Source organism: Leopardus geoffroyi, chromosome B1, assembly GCF_018350155.1.
Source record: "Leopardus geoffroyi isolate Oge1 chromosome B1, O.geoffroyi_Oge1_pat1.0, whole genome shotgun sequence".
In the NCBI taxonomy this organism is placed as follows: Eukaryota; Metazoa; Chordata; class Mammalia; order Carnivora; family Felidae; genus Leopardus; species Leopardus geoffroyi.
Genome location: NC_059327.1, coordinates 42,570,541 through 42,594,335, shown reverse-complemented (window position 1 = coordinate 42,594,335; position 23,795 = coordinate 42,570,541). Strand labels below are relative to the sequence as shown.

General features: G+C 35.2%; 1 protein-coding gene and 1 pseudogene across 1 annotated transcript in view; both read right to left on the bottom strand.

The window, feature by feature from the left end:
- ADAM18 (ADAM metallopeptidase domain 18) overlaps nucleotides 1-23,795 on the bottom strand; it is a 144,794-nt gene that overhangs the window by 62,888 nt on the left and 58,111 nt on the right. Inside the window, exons 13-15 of the mRNA XM_045459772.1 lie at nucleotides 17,653-17,748; nucleotides 14,637-14,835; nucleotides 11,052-11,157 (exon numbers count right to left, since the gene is read on the bottom strand). Coding sequence (XP_045315728.1) covers nucleotides 11,052-11,157; nucleotides 14,637-14,835; nucleotides 17,653-17,748 — 401 coding nt within the window. The remainder of the gene's footprint in view (nucleotides 1-11,051; nucleotides 11,158-14,636; nucleotides 14,836-17,652; nucleotides 17,749-23,795) is intronic.
- Nucleotides 6,128-7,285, bottom strand: LOC123588595 (annotated as a pseudogene).

Sequence of the window (23,795 nt, the reverse complement as noted above, 5' to 3'; positions counted from 1 at the left end):
AAGTGGTGGATACTATCCTAGTCCCACCCAACTAGACACTTTCTTCAGATACTTATAATCTTCATAATGGAACCAAGTCTTTTTATAAGTATGCTGAGTGTGGTGCTTACCAAAGGATTTCACATTTTTTTCTAACTGGGTCTTTGGAGGTTAAGGAAAATCCTGCTTCTCCTTGGATCACATGACCCTATCTTAATGTTTTTTATATTTTCTCTTTTCATATTAGTTCTTGAATTTGGATCTGTAAATATTTTTAAGCCACTTTAAGTTATAATTAACACCTACCAAGCTATACATATTTAATATACCCAACGTGATGAATTTGGGGATAAGCACATACTCAATGAGTCCATCAGCACCATCAAGGACATAAACATATCCACCACTTCCTAAAGTCTCCTCCTGCCTATTTATATAATAATAATATTAATAATAATATAAATAATTTATTATATTATTTTAAAATATTTTGTGGCAAGAATGTTTATTATATGTACTACCACTTAGCAAATTTTAAGTATACAATACCATATTTTTAGTTATAGTAACTATGTTGTGTAGTATGTCTCCAGACTTATTTATGTTACTATACTTTTTCAGTTTTATTGGGGGTGTAATTGACTAATAAAATTGTAAGACAGTTAAAGTGTGCAAAGTGGTGATTTGATATGTGTATATATTGTGAAAGAATTCTCCCCATTGACTTAATTAGCGCATTCATCATTTCATATGTTTATCCTTTTTGTATGTATCTGAGAACATTTAAGTTCTACTCTCTTTTTTTTTTTTTTAATTTTTTTTTCAACGTTTATTTATTTTTGGGACAGAGAGAGACAGAGCATGAACGGGGGAGGGGCAGAGAGAGAGGGAGACACAGAATCAGAAACAGGCTCCAGGCTCTGAGCCATCAGCCCAGAGCCCGACGCGGGGCTCGAACTCACGGACCGCGAGATCGTGACCTGGCTGAAGTCGGACGCTTAACCGACTGCACCACCCAGGCGCCCCTAAGTTCTACTCTCTTAGCAAATTTCAATTATACAATACAATGTTATTAACTGTGGTCACCATATTACATTAGATACTTGGACCTTTATTCATCTTAAAACTGAAAACTTGGTACCCTTTTACTAACATTTCTGTATTTCTCACTCGCAACTATTTTTATACTCTCTGTTTTTATGAGTTTAACTTTTTTCTTATTCCACAAATAAGTGATACGGTTTAGTACGTGTCTTTCTTTGTCTGGCTCATGTCACTCAGCATAGAGCTGGTCAGGTGCATCCAAGTTGCCACAAATGAGAGGATTTTTTTCTTTTTTAAAGCTTAACAATATTCCATTGGATACATAGCACTTTTTTGATCTATTTATCTATTGCTGGACATGTAGATTGTTTTCATATCTTGCTTGTTGTGAATAGTGCTATAATTAAATATCCTCAAGATACTGATCTAATTTCTTTTGGCTATTCAGCTATATGTGAGATTGCTAGAACATGTGATGGTCCTATTTTTAATTTCCTGAGGAAACTCCAAACTATTTTTCATACTGGCTGTACCAGTTTACATTGCCATAAACACTATATGAGGGCTCCCTTTTCTCCACATCTTTGCCAGCATTTGTTATCTATTATCTTTTTATAATAGCCATCCTAACAGATATGATTTGGTATCTTATGGTTTTGATATGCATTTCCTTGATGATTCGTGATGCTGAGCACCTTCTCATGTACCTGTTGGCCACGTGTATATGACCCTTGGAAAAATGTCTGTTCAAGTCCACTAAAAAAATATTTTCCTGCTATTGAGTTGTAAGATTTCTTGTGTATTTTAGATAATACCACTTATCGATGTTTGGCTTGGAATGGTTTCCCATTCCATAGTTTGTATTTTCATTTTGTGGATGGTTTCATTTGTTAACTTGAGGCCTTTTAGTTTTGTTGTACTTCTACTTGTATAATTTTTCCTTTGCTGCCTTTGCTTTCAGTGACAGTAAAAAATCATTACCAAGACCACTGTCAAGGAAATTATTGTGTCCATTTTCCTCTAGGAATTTTACAGTTTGAGATGTTACATTCAAGTGTACTTTAGTTGACTTTGGTTTATGGTGTGAGATAGATGTCAGTTTTATTTCTTTCCCTGTAGCAATCTCATATTTCAAACATGATTTATTGAAGAGACTATCATCTACCATTGTATAATCTTGGTCTTTTTGTCAAAAATTAATTGATTGTGTCTGCATGTGCTTATTTTTAGACTGTATATTCTGTTCCATTAATATTTGCTTGTTTTTATGACAATATTTTATGCCAACTCTTGATCACTGTAGTTTTTTGTTTGTTTTTGTTCTGTCTTTATTGAGGAATAATTGACATATAACGTTAGATTCAGGTGTACAACTTAATGATTAGATATTTGTATGCACTGCCAAATGATCACCATAATAACATCTGTCACCATACCCAGTTACAATTTTTTCCCTTGCCATGAAGACTTTTAAGATTTAGTCTATTAGCAACTTTCAAATATGCAATATGAATTATTAACTATAGTCATATGGCAGTTCTTGTTCTTTTCTTTTTAACTTTTTTAAATTAAATTTTAGTTAGTTAACATACAGTGCAATATTGGTATCAGGAGTAGAATTCAGTGATTCATCACTTACATACAACATCCAGTGCTCATCATGACAAGTGTACTCCTTAGTACCCATTACCCATCTAGCCCATTTCCCTTCCACCTCCCTCTGTCAATCCATAGTTTGTTCACTATCATTTAGAGTTTCTTGTTGTTTGTTTCCTTCTCTTCTCTTCACCCCAATACCCAATGTTCATCTGTTTTGTTTCTTAAATTCCACATATGAATTAAATCATATGGTATTCCTCTTTCTCTGGTTGACTTATTTCACTTAGCATAATACATTATGCTCCATCCATGTCATTGCAAATGGCAAGATTTCATTCTTTTTGAAGGCTGAGTAATATCCTATTATATATATATATATATATATATATATATATATATATATGTCCCAATGTCCCAATATATATGACCCAAATGTCCCTCAATGGATAAATGGGTAAAGAAGATGTGATATATATATATACATATATACATATATATACACACACATATATACATAAAATATAAATATATAAAATAAGATTATATATAATCTCTCCAAACTATGGAGAGAACCCAAATGTCCCTCAATGGATAAATGGGTAAAGAAGATGTGATATATATATATACATATATATATATATATACACATATATATATAAAATATAAATATATAAAATAAGATTATATATAATCTCTCCAAACTATGGAGAGAACCCAAATGTCCCTCAATGGATAAATGGGTAAAGAAGATGTGATATACCCAAGATTATATATAATCTTATTTTATATATTTATATTTTATATATATATATATGTGTATATATATATATATATATATGTATGTATATATATATCACATCTTCTTTACCCATTTATCCATTGAGGGACATTTGGGTTCTCTCCATAGTTTGGCTATTGTTGAACTGATGCTATAAATATTGAGGTGCATGTACCCCTTTGAATGAGTAGTGTAATTGCTAGATCTTAGACTAGTTCTATTTTTAGCTCTTGAGGAACTTTCATACTGTTCCCCAGAGTGGCTGCACCAGTTTGCATTCCCATCAATGGTGCAAGAGTATTCCCCTTTCTCTGCATCCTTGCAAATATACGTGCTTTCTTGTGTTGTTAATTTTAGCCATTCTGACAGCACTGAGATAGCATCTCATCATGATTTTGATTTGTATTTCCCTGATGATGAGTGTTGTTGAGCATCTTTTCATGTGGCTTCTAGCCATTTGGATGTCTTCTTTGGAAAAGTGTCTATTCATGTCTTCTGCCCATTTCTTAACTGGGTTATTTGTTTTTTGGGTGTTGAATTTGATAAGTTTTTCATAGATTTTGGATACTAACCCTTTATCAGATAGGCCATTCCAAAATATATTCTCCCATTCTGTAGGATGCCTTTTAGTGTTGTTGATTGTTTTCTTCACTGTACACAGCTATTTATCTTGAGGAAGTCCCAATAGTTCATGTTTGCTTTTGTTTCCCTTGCCTTCAGTGATGTGTCTAGTAAAAAGTTGCTATAGCTGAGGTCAAAGGGGTTGCTTCCCGTGCCTAGGATTTTGATGGTTACCATTCTCACATTTAGGTGATTCATCCATTTTGAATTTATTTTTGTGTATGGTGTAAGAAAGTGGTCCAGTTTCATTCTTCTGCATGTTGCTGTCAAGTTTTCTCAACACCATTTGAAAAGACTGTCTTCCATTGGACATTCTTTCCTACTTTGTCAAAGATTCATTGACAGTATAGTTTTGGGTCAATTTTTTGGGTTTCCATTCTGTTCCATTGATCTATGTGTGTGTTTTGTGTCAGTACCATACTGTCATTAAAACTACAGTTTTGTAACATAGCTTGAAATCCGGAATTGCGATGTGTCCAGTTTTGTTTTTTTTTTCAGAATTGGGTTGGCTATTCGGTGTCTTTTGTGGTTCCACACAAAGTTTAGAATTGTCTGTTCTAGCTCCATGAAAAATGCTGGTGGTGTTTTGATAGGGACTTCTTTAAATGTGTAGATTGCTTTGAGTAGTATAGACATTTTAACAATGTTTGTTCTTCATATCTGTGAGTATGGAATGCCTTTCCATTTCTTTGGTCCTCTTCAATTTATTTTATATGTGCTCTATAGTTTTCAGAGTATACTTCTTGTACCTTTTAGTTAGGTTTATTTCTAGGTATCCTATTGTTTTTGGTGCAGTTGCAGATGGAATTGATTCTGTGACTTCTTTTTCTGCTGCTTCATTATTAGTGTATAGAAATGCAACCGAATTCTGTACGTTGATTTTATGACCTGTGACTTCCCTGTATTAGTTCTAGCAATTTTTGGGTGGAGTTTTTCAGGTTTTCTACATAGAGTATTATGTCATCTACAAATAGTGAAAGTTTTACTTCTTTCTTGCTGATTTGGATGCCTTCTATTTTTGTTGTTGTTGTCTGATTGCTGAGATTAAGACTTCTAGTACCATGTTAAATAGTAACAGTAAAAGTGGATATCCTTGTCTTGTTCCTGACTGTAGGGTAAAGGTTTTCAGTTTTTCCCCATTGAAGATGATATTAGCTGTGGGTCTATCATATGTGCCCTTTATAATGTTGAGGTATGTTCCTTCTATCCCTATTTCTTGAGTGTTTTTATAATGAATGGATGGTGTATTTTGTCAAATGCTTTTTCTGCATCTATTGAGATCATATTGTTCTTATCCTTTCTTTTATCAGTGTGGTATATCATGTTGATTGATTTGCAATTATTAAACCAGCCCTACAGCCCAGGAATACATCCTGCTTGGTCATGGTGAATAGTTTTTTTAATGTACTTTTGAAGTCGATTTGCTAATATCTTGTTGAAAATTTTTGCATCCATGTTCATCAGGGATATTGGCTTGTAGTTCTCCTTTTTAGTGGGGTCTTTGGTTTTGGAATCAAGGTAATGTTGGCTTAATAGAATGACTTTGGAAGATTTCTTTCTAATTTTGGAACAGCTGGAAGAGAATAAGTATTAACTCTTCTTTTAATGTGTGGTAGAATTTCCCTGGGAAGCCAACTGGCCCAGGACTCTTGTTTGTTGGGAGATTCTTGATTACTGATTACATTTCTTTGCTGGTTATAGGTCTCTTCAAATTTTCTATCTCTTCCTGTTTCAGTTTTTGTAGGTTGTCAGTTTCTAGGAATTTGCTCATTTCTTCTAGATTGCCCAGTTTGTTGGCGTATAATTTTTCATCATATTCTCTTATAATTATTTGTATTTCTGTGATGTTGGTTTCGATCTCTCCTCTTTCATTTGTGATTTTATCTATTTGGGTCTTTTCTCTTTACTCTTTTATAAATCTGGCTAGGGGGTTATCAATTTTGTAAATTCTTTCAAAGAACCAGCTCTTAGTTTCATTGATCTGTTCTGCTGTTTTTGTTTGTTTGTTTCTGTATCATTTATTTCTGCTCTAATCTTTATTTTTTCCTTTCTTCTGCTGGCTTTAGGCCTTACTTGCCATTCCTTTTCTTTTTTTTTTTCTTTTTCTTTTTCACTATGAAAATGCTTTAATAGTGGCGTCTGTACAGCATGTGACGTCAAGACAAGAAAAAGAGCAAGTGCACACAGAGACATGGCTATCAGAGAACAGATTGTGAGTGAATAAAGAGTTCACACAGCTTCCACGTGCTTTACTGGGTATCAGCTCTAGACCACCTCTTCCTCTTCCTCCTCCTCAAACTCGCCTTCCTCCTTGGCCGTCGGGTCCTGGTACTGCTGGTATTTGGACACCAGGTCATTCATGTTGCTCTTGGCCTCAGTGAACTCCATCTCGTCCATGCCCTTGCCTGTGTACCAGTGCAGGAAGGCCTTAGGCCTGAACATGGCCGTGAGCTGCTCTGAGATGCACTTAAACCACTCCTGGATGGCCATGCTATTGCCAATGAAGGTGGCCAACATTTTTAGCTCCCGGGGTGGGATGTCACAGACGGCAGTCTTCACGTTGTTGGGGATCCACTCGATGAAGTAGCTGCTGTTCTTGTTTTGGACATTCAGCATCTGCTCATCCACCTCTTTCATGGACAAGCGGCCCCTAAACACTGTGGCCAAGGTCAGGTAGCAGCCGTGGCAGGGGTCACAGGCAGCCGTCATGTTCTTAGCATCAAACATTTGCTGGGTGAGCTCGGGCACTGTCAGGACTGGTACTGTTGGCTGCCTCTGCTGGTCAGTGGGGTGAAGCTGGGCATGAAGAAATGCAGGCGGAGGAAGGGGACCATGTTGACAGCCAGCTCACGCAGGTCAGCTTTAAGCTGGCCAGGAAAGCGCAGGCAGGTGGTGACTCCACTCATGGTGGCTGACACCAGGTGGTTGAGGTCCCCATAGGTAGGTGTAGTCAGTTTTAGGGCTCTGAAGCAGATGTCATAGAGGGCCTAATTATCAATGCAATAGGTTTTGTCTGTGTTTTCTAGGAGCTGGTGGACCAAGAGGGTGGTGTTATAAGGCTCCACCACCGTGTCTGACACCTTGGGTGAGGGCACCACACTGAATGTGTTCATGATTGTGTCTGGGTACTCCTCCCGGATCTTGCTGATGAGGAGGGTACCCATCCCAGACCGGGTCCCCCCACCCAGGGAGTGGGTCAGCTGAAAGCCCTGCAGGCAGTCATAGCTCTCAGCCTCCTTCCTCACAACATCCAAGGCCTAGTCGACCAGCTCTGCACCTTCCATGTAGTGCCCCTTTAGGTGTAAGAGTAGGTTGTGTATTTGGGACCTTTCTTGTTTCTTGAGATAGGCTGTTGTTGATAGTGGCACTACAAACATTGGGGTGCATGTACCCCTTTGAATCAATTTTTTTGTATCCTTCGGATGAATACCCAGTAGTACAATTGCTGGGTCATAGGATAGTTCTATCTTTAATTTTCTGAGGAACCTCCACACTGTTTTCCAGCATGGCTGCACCAGTTTGCATTCCCACCAACAGTGTAAGAAAGTTTCCCTTTCTCCACATCCTTGCCAACTTCTGTTGTTTCCCAAGTTGTTAATTTTAGCCATTCTGATGGGTGTGAGGTAGTATCTCATTATAGTTTTGATGCATATTTTTCTGATGATGAATAATGTTGAGTATTTTTTCTTCTGTCTTTTAATCATGTGTAAGTCTTCTATGGAGAAGAGTGTCTTCATGTAGGAAATAAAAAGAATATTCTTTTTGTCTTTTGTACATTGACTTTAAGTTTTTGCTTTGTGTTTACCATGAGGTTTACATAAACAGCTTATATTTGTAACAATTTTAAGCTAATGAAAACTCTGAACACATACAAAAGCTCTACATTTTTACACCCCTCATGCACATTTATATTTTGATGTTATAGTGTGCAAATTTTTACATTGTTTATAAATTAACAAATTATGGTAGTTATAGTCATTTCAACCCTTTGTCTTTTAATCTTTATACTAGAGTTATGAGTGATTTACCCACTATGATCACCACATTAGAGTGCTCTGAATTTAACTATTTATTTGCTATTTCCTATAGATTTTATTCTTTCATATGTTTTCCTTTTTCTAATTAGTGTCCTTTAATTTTGGCTTAAAGAACCACCTTTAGCATTTCTTGTAAGGCTGGTCTTGTGATGAACTTCAGTTTTTACTTGTCTGGGAAACTCTCTATTATCTCACTCTCTTCTGGCCTGCAGATTTCTGCTCAAAAATCTACATATAGTTTTATGGTGTTCTCTTGTACATATCAAGTTACTTTTGTCTTTCTGCTTTTAAGATTCTCGCCTTGTTTTTAACCTTTGACAATTTAATTTTAATGTATTTTTAAATACATTTTATAAATTTTAATACATTTAAATATATTAATACAAAAGTGTAATTTTGCTGTGGGGATTTTAGGTTCATCTTTTAGCTTCTCCCTGGGCTTCCTGTATCTGAATATTTGTTTCCCCCAGGTTAGGGAAATTTTCAGTCATTATTACTTTCAATAAGCTTTCTGCCCTTTTCTCACTCTTTTCTCATTCTGATACTCCTATAAAGTGTATAATGCTCTTTTTAATAGTGCCCCATAAGTTCCTTAAATAATCTTGACTTTTTTTCATTTCTTTTATTTTCTTTCTCTTTCTCTTTTTCAATTCAGCCATTGTATTCTTCAGTTTTGTGATTCCTTTGGTACTTTCTTATAATTTCCATCTCTTGGTTAAACCTCTCACTTTGTTCATGCATTGCTCTTCCAACCACAGTGCACATCTTTATGACTGTTATATTTCTCTATCAAGTGAATCAGTTATCTCCATTTCATTAAGATCAGTTTCTGGAGATTTTTATTTTGTTCTGAGAAAATACTCACATGTTTATGTTTTCTTGAATTCTGTGTTCGTTTCTATGCATTAGATAAAATAGTCACCTCTCTCCATCTTAACAGAATGGTCTCATTTAGGAGATAAACGTCATCAATTAGCTTAGCCTAGCCTTAGTTCCAGTTTGCCTTTCAATCTTTTTTGATTCCCAGAGACACCTTATTTTTCTTAGTGGCTCCCAGTAGTTAAGATGTGCTAAGACCCATCAGTATCATAAAAGGGAGGATTGCATACATCTAGGGACTCCTAGACTGGAAAACAGCATCTTAAGACAGAAACTGGAAAAGTAGATAGTTAAGACCCTCTAGGGAAAAACAGGAGATGGACATTTTTGCCTCCTTCCTCTGTGCTAGGCCTGGCTTTATAGCTGCAGGGTTGGGTAGGGGAGGATATTCCTGTGTCTGTTAGGAACTATTTCTTTGTACAGTCCTGTGAGACTTGTGAACAGAAGTCCTATTGGCTATCAGAACTAGGTAGTTTGGGAACCTGTTCTTTGGGCAAAGGGTCAAAATCTGTGGTGCAAGACATCCTTTATAAGCTCCTTCCAGAGATACTAGAGACTTGGAGCTGGCTAGGAAGAGATACTGGGAGAGAAAGCTGCCAGCTTCTCTGGTCCCTGAGCAGGATCAAAGCCAGTCCCTTCACAGAAACTTGGTCCTCAGTCAAGATCTTTTACATTATGCAAATGGATTCATTTCAGGTAAAGACTTTGAGACAGGCAATTTTGTCTGCTCTCTCTGCGCTGAACCCTGTGGTATAGCCTCCTGAGAATTCCTTCTTTGTTTGCAACAGTCTTCTGGGACTTGTGAATAGAAGTTCCTTTGGCTATCAGAACCAGATGATCTGGGGACTTGTCCCTTGGGGAGCAGTGCAAAAGTTGGGGAGCAGACTTATGTACACATTCCTTGCAGGGAGATATTAGTGACTTAGAGTGGGCTACAAGGAATTGGCAAAGGAGGTGTCCATCACTTTCCTCAGTCTCTGGGAAGGATCACAGCTGTCTCCTTAGAAGCCTAAGCCTTAGGTGACAGCTCTCTAAATATGCAGCCAGATCCCTTTCAGGGAAAGGGGATAGGGAAGTTTTGCTTGCTTCCTTTCTCATGAGCCTTGGAGGATATGTGTGACATATGCTTAAATTCCTGTTAACAATCATTCCTTTGTTTGTCACAGTCTTGTGGGTCTGTGGACACAAGCTTTGTTGGCTTTCAGAACTACATGTTTTGTGATCCTGTCCTTCAGAGAAGTGTCTTAAAATGTTGGGACACTAAATGTGGGGTCGAAATCCTTTGTTCCTCAGGAAGAAACTGGTAGTTGGGATTTCCTTTCCAGTTGCGTGGTTCTGTGCCACTTACGTGTTTTATGGTGAGCGTGTGTATCTACCTGTTTCAATGTGAGTATTTTCTCAGTTGCTCAATGTGTAGGAGTCCTTCTGGTGTTTTTTGGACTTCTTTTAGAAGTAATTGCTTCATGTGTACATGAAGATTCAGTGTGTATATGGTAGGAGTAAAATTCCAAAGCCTTCTATGTTACCATCTTGGTCAACCTCTTATCTGTTATTTTTTTATTCCTTGGTTTTCAATAGTCCCATGAAATTCAGGAAGTATTTGTAATGGATTAATCTCTCCCTTATTGGATTTCATAAATCCCTTAAAAATATTCCAGTACTTCCAGTTTAGTTATTGATAGGTACTGCTATGTGTTACATATCAGTATTTTGGAAACAAATAACAACAACAAAAACTTTATTCCTTTCAACAATCTCATGTCTCAAAAATCAAAGCACTTGCTTTAGGATCATTATCATATATCAACTTAATAAAAAAACCTCAGTTTTAATTCTCAGTTTAGTGCACAAGTTTCTGATTTTTGGTGGTTTGTGCCCACTTCTTACCTCTGGTAATAAGCATCAGCCTTTTTTGTCTAGTTTCATCATTAGAACATATTAGAGAAAAAAACAGGCAAAAAGAAAACTGAATTACATAAAAGAACAATATGTGCAATGTTATTTTAAAATATTCTCCTGATACACAATTTACTGACCATTAGTCTTTAACGTCTCTTAACAGGCAATATATAATTCTTATGAATTAATAAAACAATTATTTTCTATATACATACCTCTGTTCACAGGGCAATGGTTGTGAATTTTTAAAACCACAGTTTCCAAATTTATCACGCAGAGAATTGATTTCTTTGTAACAGGCAAACGGAGCACCTTGAGCACCTAAAAATGCAAACGCATCTGTTAAATTATTATTATTAATCTAAATTAAATATTTTTTCCATAAAAACTAATGAAACTCTTATTGCATAAACAAAAAATCATGAGCTTGGTCATACTTTTTTCTGTGTGTATCTTGTCAATGCAAGTAGAAAGAAACAATTGTCTTAGCTAATAGAAAACAGAAAAAAATTATATCTATTGCAGTAACATTATATTATTATTAACAATAATTGGCTGTCCCTTGCTGTGGGAATGTATACTGCCTCATCCAATGAACATTAGACATGACATTGTAATTTGAAACATGTCACTTATGGGCAGAAACCTTCAGAACTGAGTGTCAGATCCTCTTCTCTGATGGAGGATAAGCAATGTTTTAAGTAGACGTTCACCTGTCACTTTGGGTATCATAGTGAAAGCAGTGTGGAGTAGCAGAATAGTTGTATTGGATATCTTAGATGTTTTAGGGTTCTTTCCATTTCATTAAACACATGAATTGGTACTCAAAAGTGGAGTTCCCCGGTAAAATGTGTCTAAAATATGTGGCATTGTCATTGAAGCCTGGTAGTAGGTGGTAATAAAATTACTATCATTGGATAAAGAAGACTAATGCATGCTATGGGAGGATAAAACACTTGAACAAACTCTCTTCTCAGCAATTGAAAGGGAAATCATAGCCTTAATAAACTTGTCTTAGGCAAAGAAGTAGGGAAGCAGAAACTATCTTGGTTACCATTGGCTACATTTGACCAGAAGGTAAAGGTACTCAAGAAAAAGATAAACTAAACTCAGAAAAGAATCTGTTATTTCAGAGGCAGTAATTAAAAAAAAATTGAGAAAGCCTAGAAATATGTCCATCCTACAGCATTGGGGTGGATAATGATGGATGCTGGCTGATGGAAACTAGCCAAATTATTATGCTTATTTGATTGTTCTGTATCTCTTCCATGGTGGATGCTCATTGGTGGGTGTTAACTGGTGGATTAAAACAAAGACCTTCACATTATTGTTCATTTCCATGTGTCTTAGCATATATTTCTATTCCAGAACTCTTGCCTCTAATCTTCTGGTCTTTCCACACCCAGGCACCTCACCAACAAACTAGGCCCTTTGTCATTGTTCAAGAGAATATCTATAATCTATTTCTGGCTATTTTTCCTTCCACAGAAACAAATGACCAGATGGTCAGTATCTTTATTTCAAGGCAACCTCCAAAGTGAGGCTGCAGTATAGCTACTGCTTTTTCCCCCACTTATGACTAGTGACTGAGCCAACACATCTATAAAGCAAACATAAGCTTGTTCTTCTAAGTGTAACTTGGTCATTGTGAAATCCCATGAAATTTCATAGGTATGAGCTAAGGGAGATGCAAAGGATCTTTTTGCTTGTGCTTGAATCCAGGTGAATGAATGACTTCCATCTACCTGACCATTTAACTTAGTGGGTCTGACATAACAAAGCTTATACTGTATAGTTCTGAACACATGGGTTTTTGGTGTCTGAAAGTCAGATTCTTCATCTCTACAGGAGTCAGTAGTGTGCTCAGAGTGGTTTTGTCAAAGTGGTATCGTTCTCCAGTTTAGATGGAACAATCTTGCTCCAAAACCCCAGAGAACTGCTGTATTACTCTCCCAAAGAGGCTTGGTATAAGTCCCATATAGCAGTTTTTCTCATGACCCACACCTCTAATATTATTGGGGCTGCTGTGTTTTATAATTCAGAATGCAGGGCTTCTTGCGTTGCAGCTTTGACATGCTGCAGAACCCTTTCCTGCTTTTCACATCACTCCACATTAGCAACCTTTCATGTCATCTGGTAAATGAAATCAAGCAGTACTTCCCCATGTGGGATATACTGACTCCAGAACCCAAAGAGGCCTACCAGGTGGTGTGCTTTTTTAGTTAAATGAGATGCAAGATACACACCATTTGGTTTTACTTTGCAGGAGACGTCAGATAATACCTCTGATCACTGGATCCTTAAAAATTTTACTGATGACAAATTCCTAAACATTTTGAAAGTCTGTCTCCTGCCCTTTATAGAAAATATGCTTTACTTAATCCTCCAGCATTCTAGCAGTGCTTTTCTTATTTAGCTGGATTAGAACAAAATCATTGATGGAGTAGAAAATGTGATATATTTTAAGATGTCCACATCTCTACAACTTTATGATTGGCAGCAAAACTCAACATTAATGTCATTATCCATTCCATGTGAAAGCAGACTGTTGCTAATTCTTTTTTTAAAATAGAAACAGAAAAGAATATATTTGCCAAATCAGTGGCTATACTCCTACTACATATGCTATCCTGCTCTAGCATAGACGCCACATCTGGCATAGTGGGTGCAATTAATCTACTGCTTGTCTGCATTTGCAGTGGAATGCTATTATCTTCCAACACCATCTGGTTTCTACAAGAATCATATTAAATAATAATTATATATATACAAATATATATATGTATATGTATATATATACTGCTAACCACCTCTGCATCCTTTAGATTTTTAAAGGTAGTATTAATTTCTGGTAGGAGAGAGTTACAGAGGCTTTCTCCATGGCCTTATCAAATAGGCCAAGGACATAATTATGGGACTGCACAAACTATTAATATATCAAGCCTGATGATATCCTCTAGGACTAAAAAATAGTTGCCAAATGGATTTGTGGACCCTGTGGACCCATTGTGCACTGAAAGTTGTCAAAGATTCTATTCCCTTGGTAATTTCAACATTTAAATCTCACTTAGAGTGGGCCATTGTTTCCATCTTTCTGGAAACAATCTTAATAGAATGTCTTCTAGGATCCTTGCCAGGGTGTTATCTTATTATCTTAGGAGAGTACTTCCAAAATAATAAACTCTCTCTTATCCAATCTTATGTTCCCCTATCCAATGTTATGATCAAGCACTCTCAGAATCCAGTTCCATGCACACTCCCTTGATTCTGGCAGTAATTGCTGTCTAGGACCTGTAGCTCTATTGGGGTATATTTCCTTTACTCCCTTATAAATTCCAGCACATCCTGGCTCTATTTTGCTGTGACTTGAACTTGACTTACAGTTAGTGGCCAGGACAGGTAGGAGAGAGATCCTGATGGGGATACAATTTGTGTTATGAGTGACAGGTTTCCACATTATCTTCATATAATGGGAACATACTTATGTCATTATTAATTGGTGCAGGTGGTGGTGTGAAGGATCAGTGCTGTACCATTTTATAAATTCAGTAGTTTCAGAGAAGTCTGGAGGCTAAAATTAGAGAGAACACATTTTCAACTGTTCCCATCCTAAGCATAGGTTTCATTCTTCTTCCAACCAGAACCTTAATTATGGAAAAACAGACTTCACTGAGAATTTAACCTCCTCTGAAGTTCCTTCAACTTGATAATTAAGACTTTCTCTAACCTTCTATTTGATATATCCCTATATAGAGGGATTCAAATTTAAGGTAAAAGAAATATATAATAAAGAGCAATACCTTCTCCAAATATCTGGGCACACTGGTTATCAGTAGTTTGGCATCGTCCATTATAACAATATGCAGTTCCCAACCTACACAGCTGACCATTCGACGCATAAGTGTCAGGAACACAATTACTAGAGGTTCCATTGCAATATTCTGTAAAATCACATTCTTGATCAATACTCTTTCTACAAGGAGTGCCTGCTAATGATATCTAGGAGGAAAAAGAAAAATAAAATCATATTCTACGAATAACTATTCTTAGTGAAGAGATTTGTCATATAAAATATACCTAACTATTTATATTTAGGAGAATCACAGAATTCCCAAGGCTGTGAGTTATCTGATGAAAAAGTCAAGTACAGTGTTTATAAATTTGCACTTTGTAGTTCTTTCTTTTCAATTGGTTGTTATTAGCATTGATGTAAAATACATCAATTTTCTCTTTTGTATGAAGACTTTGTACCATCTGTTTTAGTGATGAGGAGAGAGTCAAAAAGGATTTAGGTGTTTAAAGGAGCTGCTTTTAATTAAGACCTTGGATTCTGTAAGAAAAGTCCCTTTAGTTTTGACCCTTTATCCCACAATCAAATACCTGGATGTCTTGGGCTGCATACTTACCCCTCATGTCCTTTTCTCTTAACTGTCAGAGATGTGCTTCTAATTCTGCCTTCAGTTGTAAGCTGGTGACTCTGACATGCTTAGCTGTGGTTGTTGCATACACATTTGTGAATTAGTCACTGTTTGAATGATGCTGCTTTTAAGAGCTTTTTCTCTCTCTTTTAGTTTATTTATTTTGAGAGAGACAACGTGAGTGGAGGAGGGGCAGAGAGAGATGGGGAGAGAGAAATACCAACCAGGTTCCACACTGTCAGCACAGAGCCCAATGCAGGGCTCCAACTCATGAAACCATGAGATCAGGACCTGAGTCAAAAACAGTTGGGCTTTTTACCAACTGAGCCACCCAGGCGTCCCAAGAGTTTTTTCTTTTTTCTTTTTTAAATTTTTTAACGTTTATTCATTTTTGAGAGATGAAAGAGAGACAGAGCGTGAATGATGGAGGGGCAGAGAGAGAGGGAGACACAGAATCTGAAGCAGGTTCCATGCTCCGAGCTGTCAGCACAGAGCCTGATCCGGGGCTCAAACTCACGAACCGCAAAATCATGACCTGAGCTGAAGTCGGCCACTTAACCGACTGAGCGGCCCAGGCACCCAGGGGTTTTTTCAAGGTACAGTAGATTTTTGAAATTTCAGGTAACTGGAAAATTTTCAACTTTTGCATTTAAAAGTCTTTTGGAAAGGCTGAAACAAAGTGAAAATACACAAAACGAATCATTTTTGCTTTGCAAAATTTCACACAGGTGTTTACTATTTATTCTGTAATCCTCACTGTTTATAAAAGTTCAGTAACACTTGAACTTGAATTTGTCTAACACTGTAGGGATTCTGGTTTCTGCCATATCTTTGTACATTCTAACAAAGTTATATGGAATGTTTGTGAGTTAGTTTCCATACCATCAAAATGTACTGCCATTCAACACTGTAAAGAGAGAGCACACTTTTTGGAGGGTTGAGACAAACTTTTAAAAATTTTCCATAATTTGTGACTAATAAAAAGCCAGTGTGTGTATTTTTAAATAATAAATACCTATTAAAAAAAAACAAACCAAAAAAGAATGGGTTACTGACAAGCACCACAACATGAATGAAACTCAAATGCTATTATGATAACATGCCTAATTACAATGTTTACATATACAATTCAATTTGTATTTCTGCAAAAAGAAAATTACAAATGCAGAAAACAGATCTGTAGTTACTGGGGTCTGCGGGTGGAGGTACAAAGAGGCATAGGGTGATTTTTTGAGAGTGCTGATGAAATCACCTATCCTTTGATTGTGGTGCTAGTTATGACTGAATATTTCTTATAATACTCAGAAGTATTCACTAAAAGAATTTTACTATAATAAAATTATAATATAGTAAGTTATACCCGAGTTGAAAAATTGGGCAAAAGAATATATGGAATATTTATGTGTATATAATATATCAGAATTTTTAATTATAAAATATTTTTCATTATTAAACTTGCTTTCTCATCTGAACATATATCTTAAAGATAATATGTATTAGTGCATGCATATTTAGCCTGCAGTTATTAATTCTTGTACAATGTACAATAATTTGTGATCATTCTAGTACCAATTGTTGACTACTGCAAATAATTCTATAATTAATATTCTTTTTTGAGCATTCCATACATGTATATACTTCTAAGATATATACATGAGAAAGAAACTGATAATTTATACTTTGTTCAGAGATACTCAAATACTGCTTACCAAAGAGATTATAGCAATTCAAAATTCCATACTCTCCAAAAAATAACTTTATCTCTTCTCTTTGGTTAATATCTGACATTGTTGTTTTTAAGATTACCATTTGAATAACTACATTAGATATTGTGCTAATTGTTTTTATTTGTGTTTACCTTAATTACTGCAGATGAAGTACACACACTGGAGTACAACTCTACCTCCATTATTGTAAATTGCCTGTAGAGCCCCTTTGCCTGTGAGTGTGTGTGGGGGGTGGGGGGGAGGAGAGATTTGTCTTTCACTTATCCATGTCTGAGAGTTCTTTGTATATCCTATACACTACACATTTTGTCTGCTGCAAAATTGGCTTATATTTCCACAGACATTTACCATTTATTTGACTTCACGATTTCCTTGAGAGTTGATAATATTTTGATATAGTAATGTATATATATACTTTCTTTATGTGATGATTTAGAAGATGGTAAACTGTGGTTTCAACACAACAGAATAATCAGTACCTATCTGTGATGTCTTCTTTAATTCATAGTAGTTTTCCTTTTTACTTGTGGTTGTTGATGTGCTCTCCATTTTGTCCACTGAACCACTTCTATATTCTCTTTATCAATTCCACATAAATTTAATTAATTATTAATCATGATCACATCTATGATCACAGCTTAATTTCCTTTTTATAAATAATGGAAAATTACCTCACATTTTGATGTACAGCAGGGTCCAGAACCACATTTTGCTGAGCTTTTCAGTTTACATGTATGAAAATCACAGCACTTCTTAAATTGACATTCCTAAAATTTCATAAGAAATATTATTGTAGTTCAACCACTTAACAGCTTTCATTTATTAATCTCCACTTCTATTTAATACACTTATATGTTCAACTTTTCAGTTATACAATGTAGCTATATTCAATGAAATTTTATTATTTTATTATTTCTAGAATGTCCAAAAGAACATATAACTGTAAAAACTAAGTAACACCTAAAATAGAAGTTGATCAATAACATTATCTAAAGTCATTGGAAATTAATTCATAAATTACCAACATGGGAGTATATCCTTGAGGAAAAAAAGTGTAAGTTTCCAAGAGAAGACCTTCCCCAATTTTGTTTTTAGTGATTTGTTTACTAAGGTTTCCTTTTGTGAATAAAATTAAATAGAGTTAATCAATAGTTATGATAAAAAACAAAGTTAGTATAGTATAGTAATCATGTGTCATGTTTTGTTTTACTGTAATGAAGTTAATAAAATGGATATGTTAATAAATTTATATATTTTACAAGTAAAAGACAGCAAACTTACTCACATTGGGTGATAAATAAATAATAAACTAAATATTGTCTCCATGTAAAAAAATTGCATTTATGCAATTCTTTAATATTTTTATATTAACACTTTCTAAAAAACCAAACATTTTCTATTTACTCAAAAAACAAGTTTTAAAGATATTGTCATTTATTATGGAGGTATGATTATTCTTTACTTTTTTTTTAATGTTTGTTTATTTTTGAGAGAAAGAGAGACAGAGTGTGAGCTGGGGAGGGTCAGAGAGAGAGAGAGGGAGACACAGAATCTGAAGTAGGCTCCAGGTTCTGAGTTGTCAGCACAGAGCCTAACATGGGGCTCGAACTGTGAGATCATGACCTGAGCTGAAGTCAGAGGCTTAACTGACTGAGCCACCCAGGCACCCCTGATTCTTCTTTATTTTTAATATTCCTTTTGTTTCTGCTTTTTCACGTGTCTATGTGATAGACATGCATTTATAAACATTCCCACCCTAGAAATAATATAGAAAATATATAATAAAAGTTGAAGTTGTTGTTATACTCCCCAGATTCTCCAGGAGCATGTTCAAAATTATCATTATGTGTGTGTGTGTGTGTGTGTGTGTGTGTGTGTGTGTTCTTTCATGGACAGTAAATGAAGATGCTCTCCCAACCATGTTTATCAACACTAATTATGACCAAATCAGTTTAACTTATAATGAACTAATGCGGAAATGGGGTCTCATTTTTTTGTTATCATTTGTGTAATTACTAGTGAATGTGAGTGAATTTTCATTTTGTACAAACTTATGAATTAAATAATCATTTATTTTGACCACTTTGAGCATTATGCATAACAGGTTTGTTTTTCCCTCTTTTCCTCACTAAATAGTGTGAACAGATTTTACATAGTACCCAGTTATCCTTTCTCCATTCTATGTGTTTATTTATTTTTTAATTCAAATTCAAGGTAGGTAACATACAATGTAGTCTTGGCTTTAGGAGTAGAACCCAGTACTTCATTTCTTACATATGACACCCAGTGCTCATCCAGAAAAGTGACCTCCTTAATGTGCATCACCTGTTTAACCCATACCCCCACCCATCTGTCCTCCAGCAACCCTCAGTTGGTTTTCTGTACTTAAGAATCTCATGGTTTGCCTCCTTCTCTGTTTTATCTTTTTTCCTTCCCTGCCCCTATGTTCATCTGTTGATTTTCTCAAATTCCATATGAGTGAAATCATATTATATCTTTCTCCAACTTTCTTATTTTTCTTAGCATAATACACCCTAGTTCTATCCACGTTGTTGCAAATGGCAAGAATTAATTCTTTTTCATCACCAAGTAGTATTCCATTGTATAAACATACATCGCATCTTCTTTATCCATTCATCAGTTAATGGACATTTGGGCTGTTTCCATACTTTGGCTATTGTTGATAGTACTGCTATAAACTTTGGTGTGCATGTGCCCCTTCAAAACAGCACTTCTGTATCCTTTGGAAAATACTTAGTAGTGCAATTGCTGAGTTGTGTAATTCTATTTTTAACTTTTTGAGGAATCTCCATGCTTTTTTCCAGGGTGGCTGCACCAGTTTGCATTCCCACCAACAGTACAAAAGGGTTCCCTTTCACTGCATCCTTGTCAGCATCTAATGTTTCCTGAGTTGTTAATTTTAGCCATTCTGATAGGTATGAGGTCATATCTCAGAGTGGTTTTGATTTGTATTTCCCCGATGATGAATGATGCCAAGTATCTTTTCATGTGTCTGTTGGCCATCTGGATGTCTTCTTTGGAAAGTGTTTATTCGTGTCTTCTGTCCATTTCTTCACTGGATAATTTGTTTTTTGGGTGTTGAGTTTGATAAGTTCTTTATAGATTTTGAATACTCACCCTTTATCTAATATTGCAATTGCAAATATACTCTCCCATTCTGTTGGTTGCCTTTTAGTTTTGTTGATTGTTTCCTTTGCTGTATAGAAGCTTTTTATCTTGATGAGGTCTCAATAATTCATTTTTGCTTTTATTTCCTTTGCCTCCAGAGACATGTCAAGTAAGTTCCTGTGGCCTAGGTCAAAGAGGTTGCTGCCTGTGTTTTTCTCTAGGATTTTGATGATTTCCTGTTTCAAATTTAGGTATTTCATCCATTTTGAATTTATTTTTTGTGTTTGGTGTAAGAAAGTGGTCCAAGGTCACTCTTCTGCATGACGTGGTCCATTTCTCCCAACACCATTTGCTAAAGAGATGGTCTTTTTTTCCATTGGATATTCTTCATGCTTTGTCAAAGATTATTTGGCCATATGTTTGTGGATCCATTTCTGGGTTCTCTATTCTATTGATTTATGTGTCTGTTTTGTGCCAGTATCATACTGTCTTGATTACAGCTTTGTAATACAGCTTGTGATGCCTCTAGCTTTTTCTTTTTCAACATTACTTTGGCCAACAGGGTTTTTTGTGGTTCCACACAAATTTTAGGGTTGTTTGTTCTAGTTCTGTGAAAAATTTTGATAGGGATTGCATCGGTGTAGATTGCTTTGGGTAGTATCAACATTTTAACAATATTTGTTCTTCCAATCCACGAGCATAGAATGTTTTTCCATTTCTTTGTGCCTTTTTCAATTTCTTTCATAAACTTTCTACAGTTTTCAGTGTACAGATCTTTTACTTCTTTGGTTAGGTTTATTCCTAGGTTTTTTGTTTTTTTTTTTTTTTTTGGTGCAATTGTAAATGGGATCGATTCCTTGATATCTCTTACTCTTTTATATCTTTATAGATATCTTTATCTGCTTCATTATTGGTGTATGGAAATGCAACCAATTTCTGTACGTTGACTTTATATCCTGAGACTTTACTGAATTCGTGTATCTGCTCTAGTTGTTTTTTGGTGAAGTCTTTTGATTTTCTATGTAGAGTATTATGTCATCTTCAAAGAGTGAAAGTTCAACTTCTTCCTTACCAGTTTGGATGCCTTTGCAATGGGCTTTCTCCCTAAGATCAGAAACATGACAGGGATGTCCACTCTCACCACCTTTGTTCAAAAGAGTACCAGAAGTCCTAGCCTCAGCAACCTTCTATATGTTTATAATATTTGCTTGCAGCCTATTGTTTATCTTATTAATGGTGCCTGTCATTTTGTGAAATTTGTAATGTTCTTCTTGATGACTATTGGGTTTTATGTCTCCTTACCATGACCTCCATTATGTAAAGACTTATCAATACTTTATATTTTAATGCTATTTAAAACATACGTATTTATTTTTTTCTGAAATTTATCTCTCTATATTTTGTGGAATATTCATTCTAATATTTATTAATTGTCATTATATTTGTGGATACAAGAACAAATGCACACATCTGCATGTATGTGGGTAGGTTCATAAAATAGAGCTTCCATTTGTGAAAAATGAGGGATATTTATGAAGATATAGATGTCCATGCCATTCTGCCAAAGACCTCCTGGAACATATCTGTAGTTGAACAAGTTGGATTCATTACTATTGTCAGCAAAGGAGGACATACACCATGAGAAACTATTGTAGTCCTCAGTGAGAGGATGTAATTACAGGATTCAAGCTTATGTAATTTGAGGGGATTTAACAAATCTGGGCTTTGCCACATTAGATGCTGTTAGAAACAAAGGGGTACATCTCTGAGTACTCTAAGAATTCTTATCTAGAAGAGGAAACTACAACAATACCAAGTCAAAATTGGTAAAGGAATAGGAATTACTCATATTAGCCTGGATGGGAGGGTGTTTGGTCATTTCTGTGACTTGAAAACTTTTCAAGTTTTACTTGTATTCAGACATAGAGAGTGTCCTTGCTATTTTTCTTCATCCATCATGATCACAGACGTTGACCTTTTGTGAAATTGTTTATGTTCAACAGGAGACCCACACAGCCTATCCGTGTCAAGCCAGCTCCTAGCAACACCAAGGCCCAGCTGATATTATTAGGCCAGATCCTGCATGTCAGGGGTTGCTTCTCCCTTCCTTATAGGCACTACTGCACTGGATTTATAGATAAACCCTTTTATGACATTAACCATTTCCATCCTGAGAATAAATGTTATATATCTATATAACTTGTACATGTTTAGATAGTTAAATTAATTGATTATATATATATATATATATATATATATATATGTTGATATATAAATAGATACATATATATAAATGTCAATTTTCACTTCTTATTCCAATGGCCAATACCACATTGAATGAAATTAAATAGCGTCATAGTATGTTTGATGATTGTTAAGGCAAGATTTCCCTCAAACCAACTCTTTTTCTAAAAAGTTACTTGTATTCTTCTATAGATCCCTTTAGGAAAAACTTTCAAATAAACTCTCCAAGTAACATTATTCCTAATCGATATTCTAAATATACTTATCCTTATACATTGATAAAATTGATATATTATTATAAGGATAATTACACTATCCATGCAGTCATTGAATCAATAAGCATTTATTGAGTACTTTGTAAGTATCAGATACTAGTCTTGTGATCAAGCAATGGTCAAGATATGGACTATATTCATTTTAACTTTCTGTAATTTTTTTGGGAATAACACTTCATTTTAATTACTATGTATGTGTGTTTATGTGTGCACATTTATATGTTGAACTTGCTGTGGATGGTAATTGTCCCAAATTATTAATATGGATGCATAAACTCATTTAGTTTTTATTTCTAGATGAAAAAAATGAGTATATCACTTTTTTCTATAATTTAGAAAATATATCAAATTAGCATAATTTCTTTTTTTTAATTTGAATATAGTTGGCACACAACATTACATTAGTTTCCAGGTGTACAAGATAGTGATTCAACTTTTCTATACATTATGCTGTGCTCGCCATAAATGTGGCTACCGTTTGTCACTATACAATGCTGTTACAGTATCACTGACTGTATTGTATATGCTGTGCTTTCATTAATTAAAAAAAATCACCAGCAGAGCCATGTGGTGTGGACTTTTCTTTGAGGAGGAGTTTTGAAAGTATAGATAGGATTTCTTTAATATATTTTTCTTAATAATGCTATTCACATTTTAAATTTCTACTCATGTTGGTTTTTGTAAGTGCTTTTTTCAAGGAATTTGTCTATTCAATTTAGGTTGTTAAATTTACTAGTATAATGTTCATATCACCTTACCATTTTAATGTCATATTATATATGATCTATATGATGTCTCATCTTTAGTTACTGTTATTGTTGAATTTTTATTAGTGTTAATTGGGGCATATCTATACCTATATCTATATCTATATCTATATCTATATCTATATCTATCATCTGTTTACCTATCTATCTATCTATCTACCTATTCAAACAACTTATATTTAGTTACTGGATGACTGAATACAGAATCTGTGCTAACCTTGGATCCATTGAACCTACTGTGAGGTGGTCTTTTTCAAGGGCTCCAGGTATTACCTGGATTCTCTATACACTCACCCTACTCATTATTGTGTTTTGGGTCCTCTCATGTGAGTACCATGAGCAAAGATTCTGCATGCAATCATCCTATATGATCTGGGTATTTCCCATTACCCAGTGTAT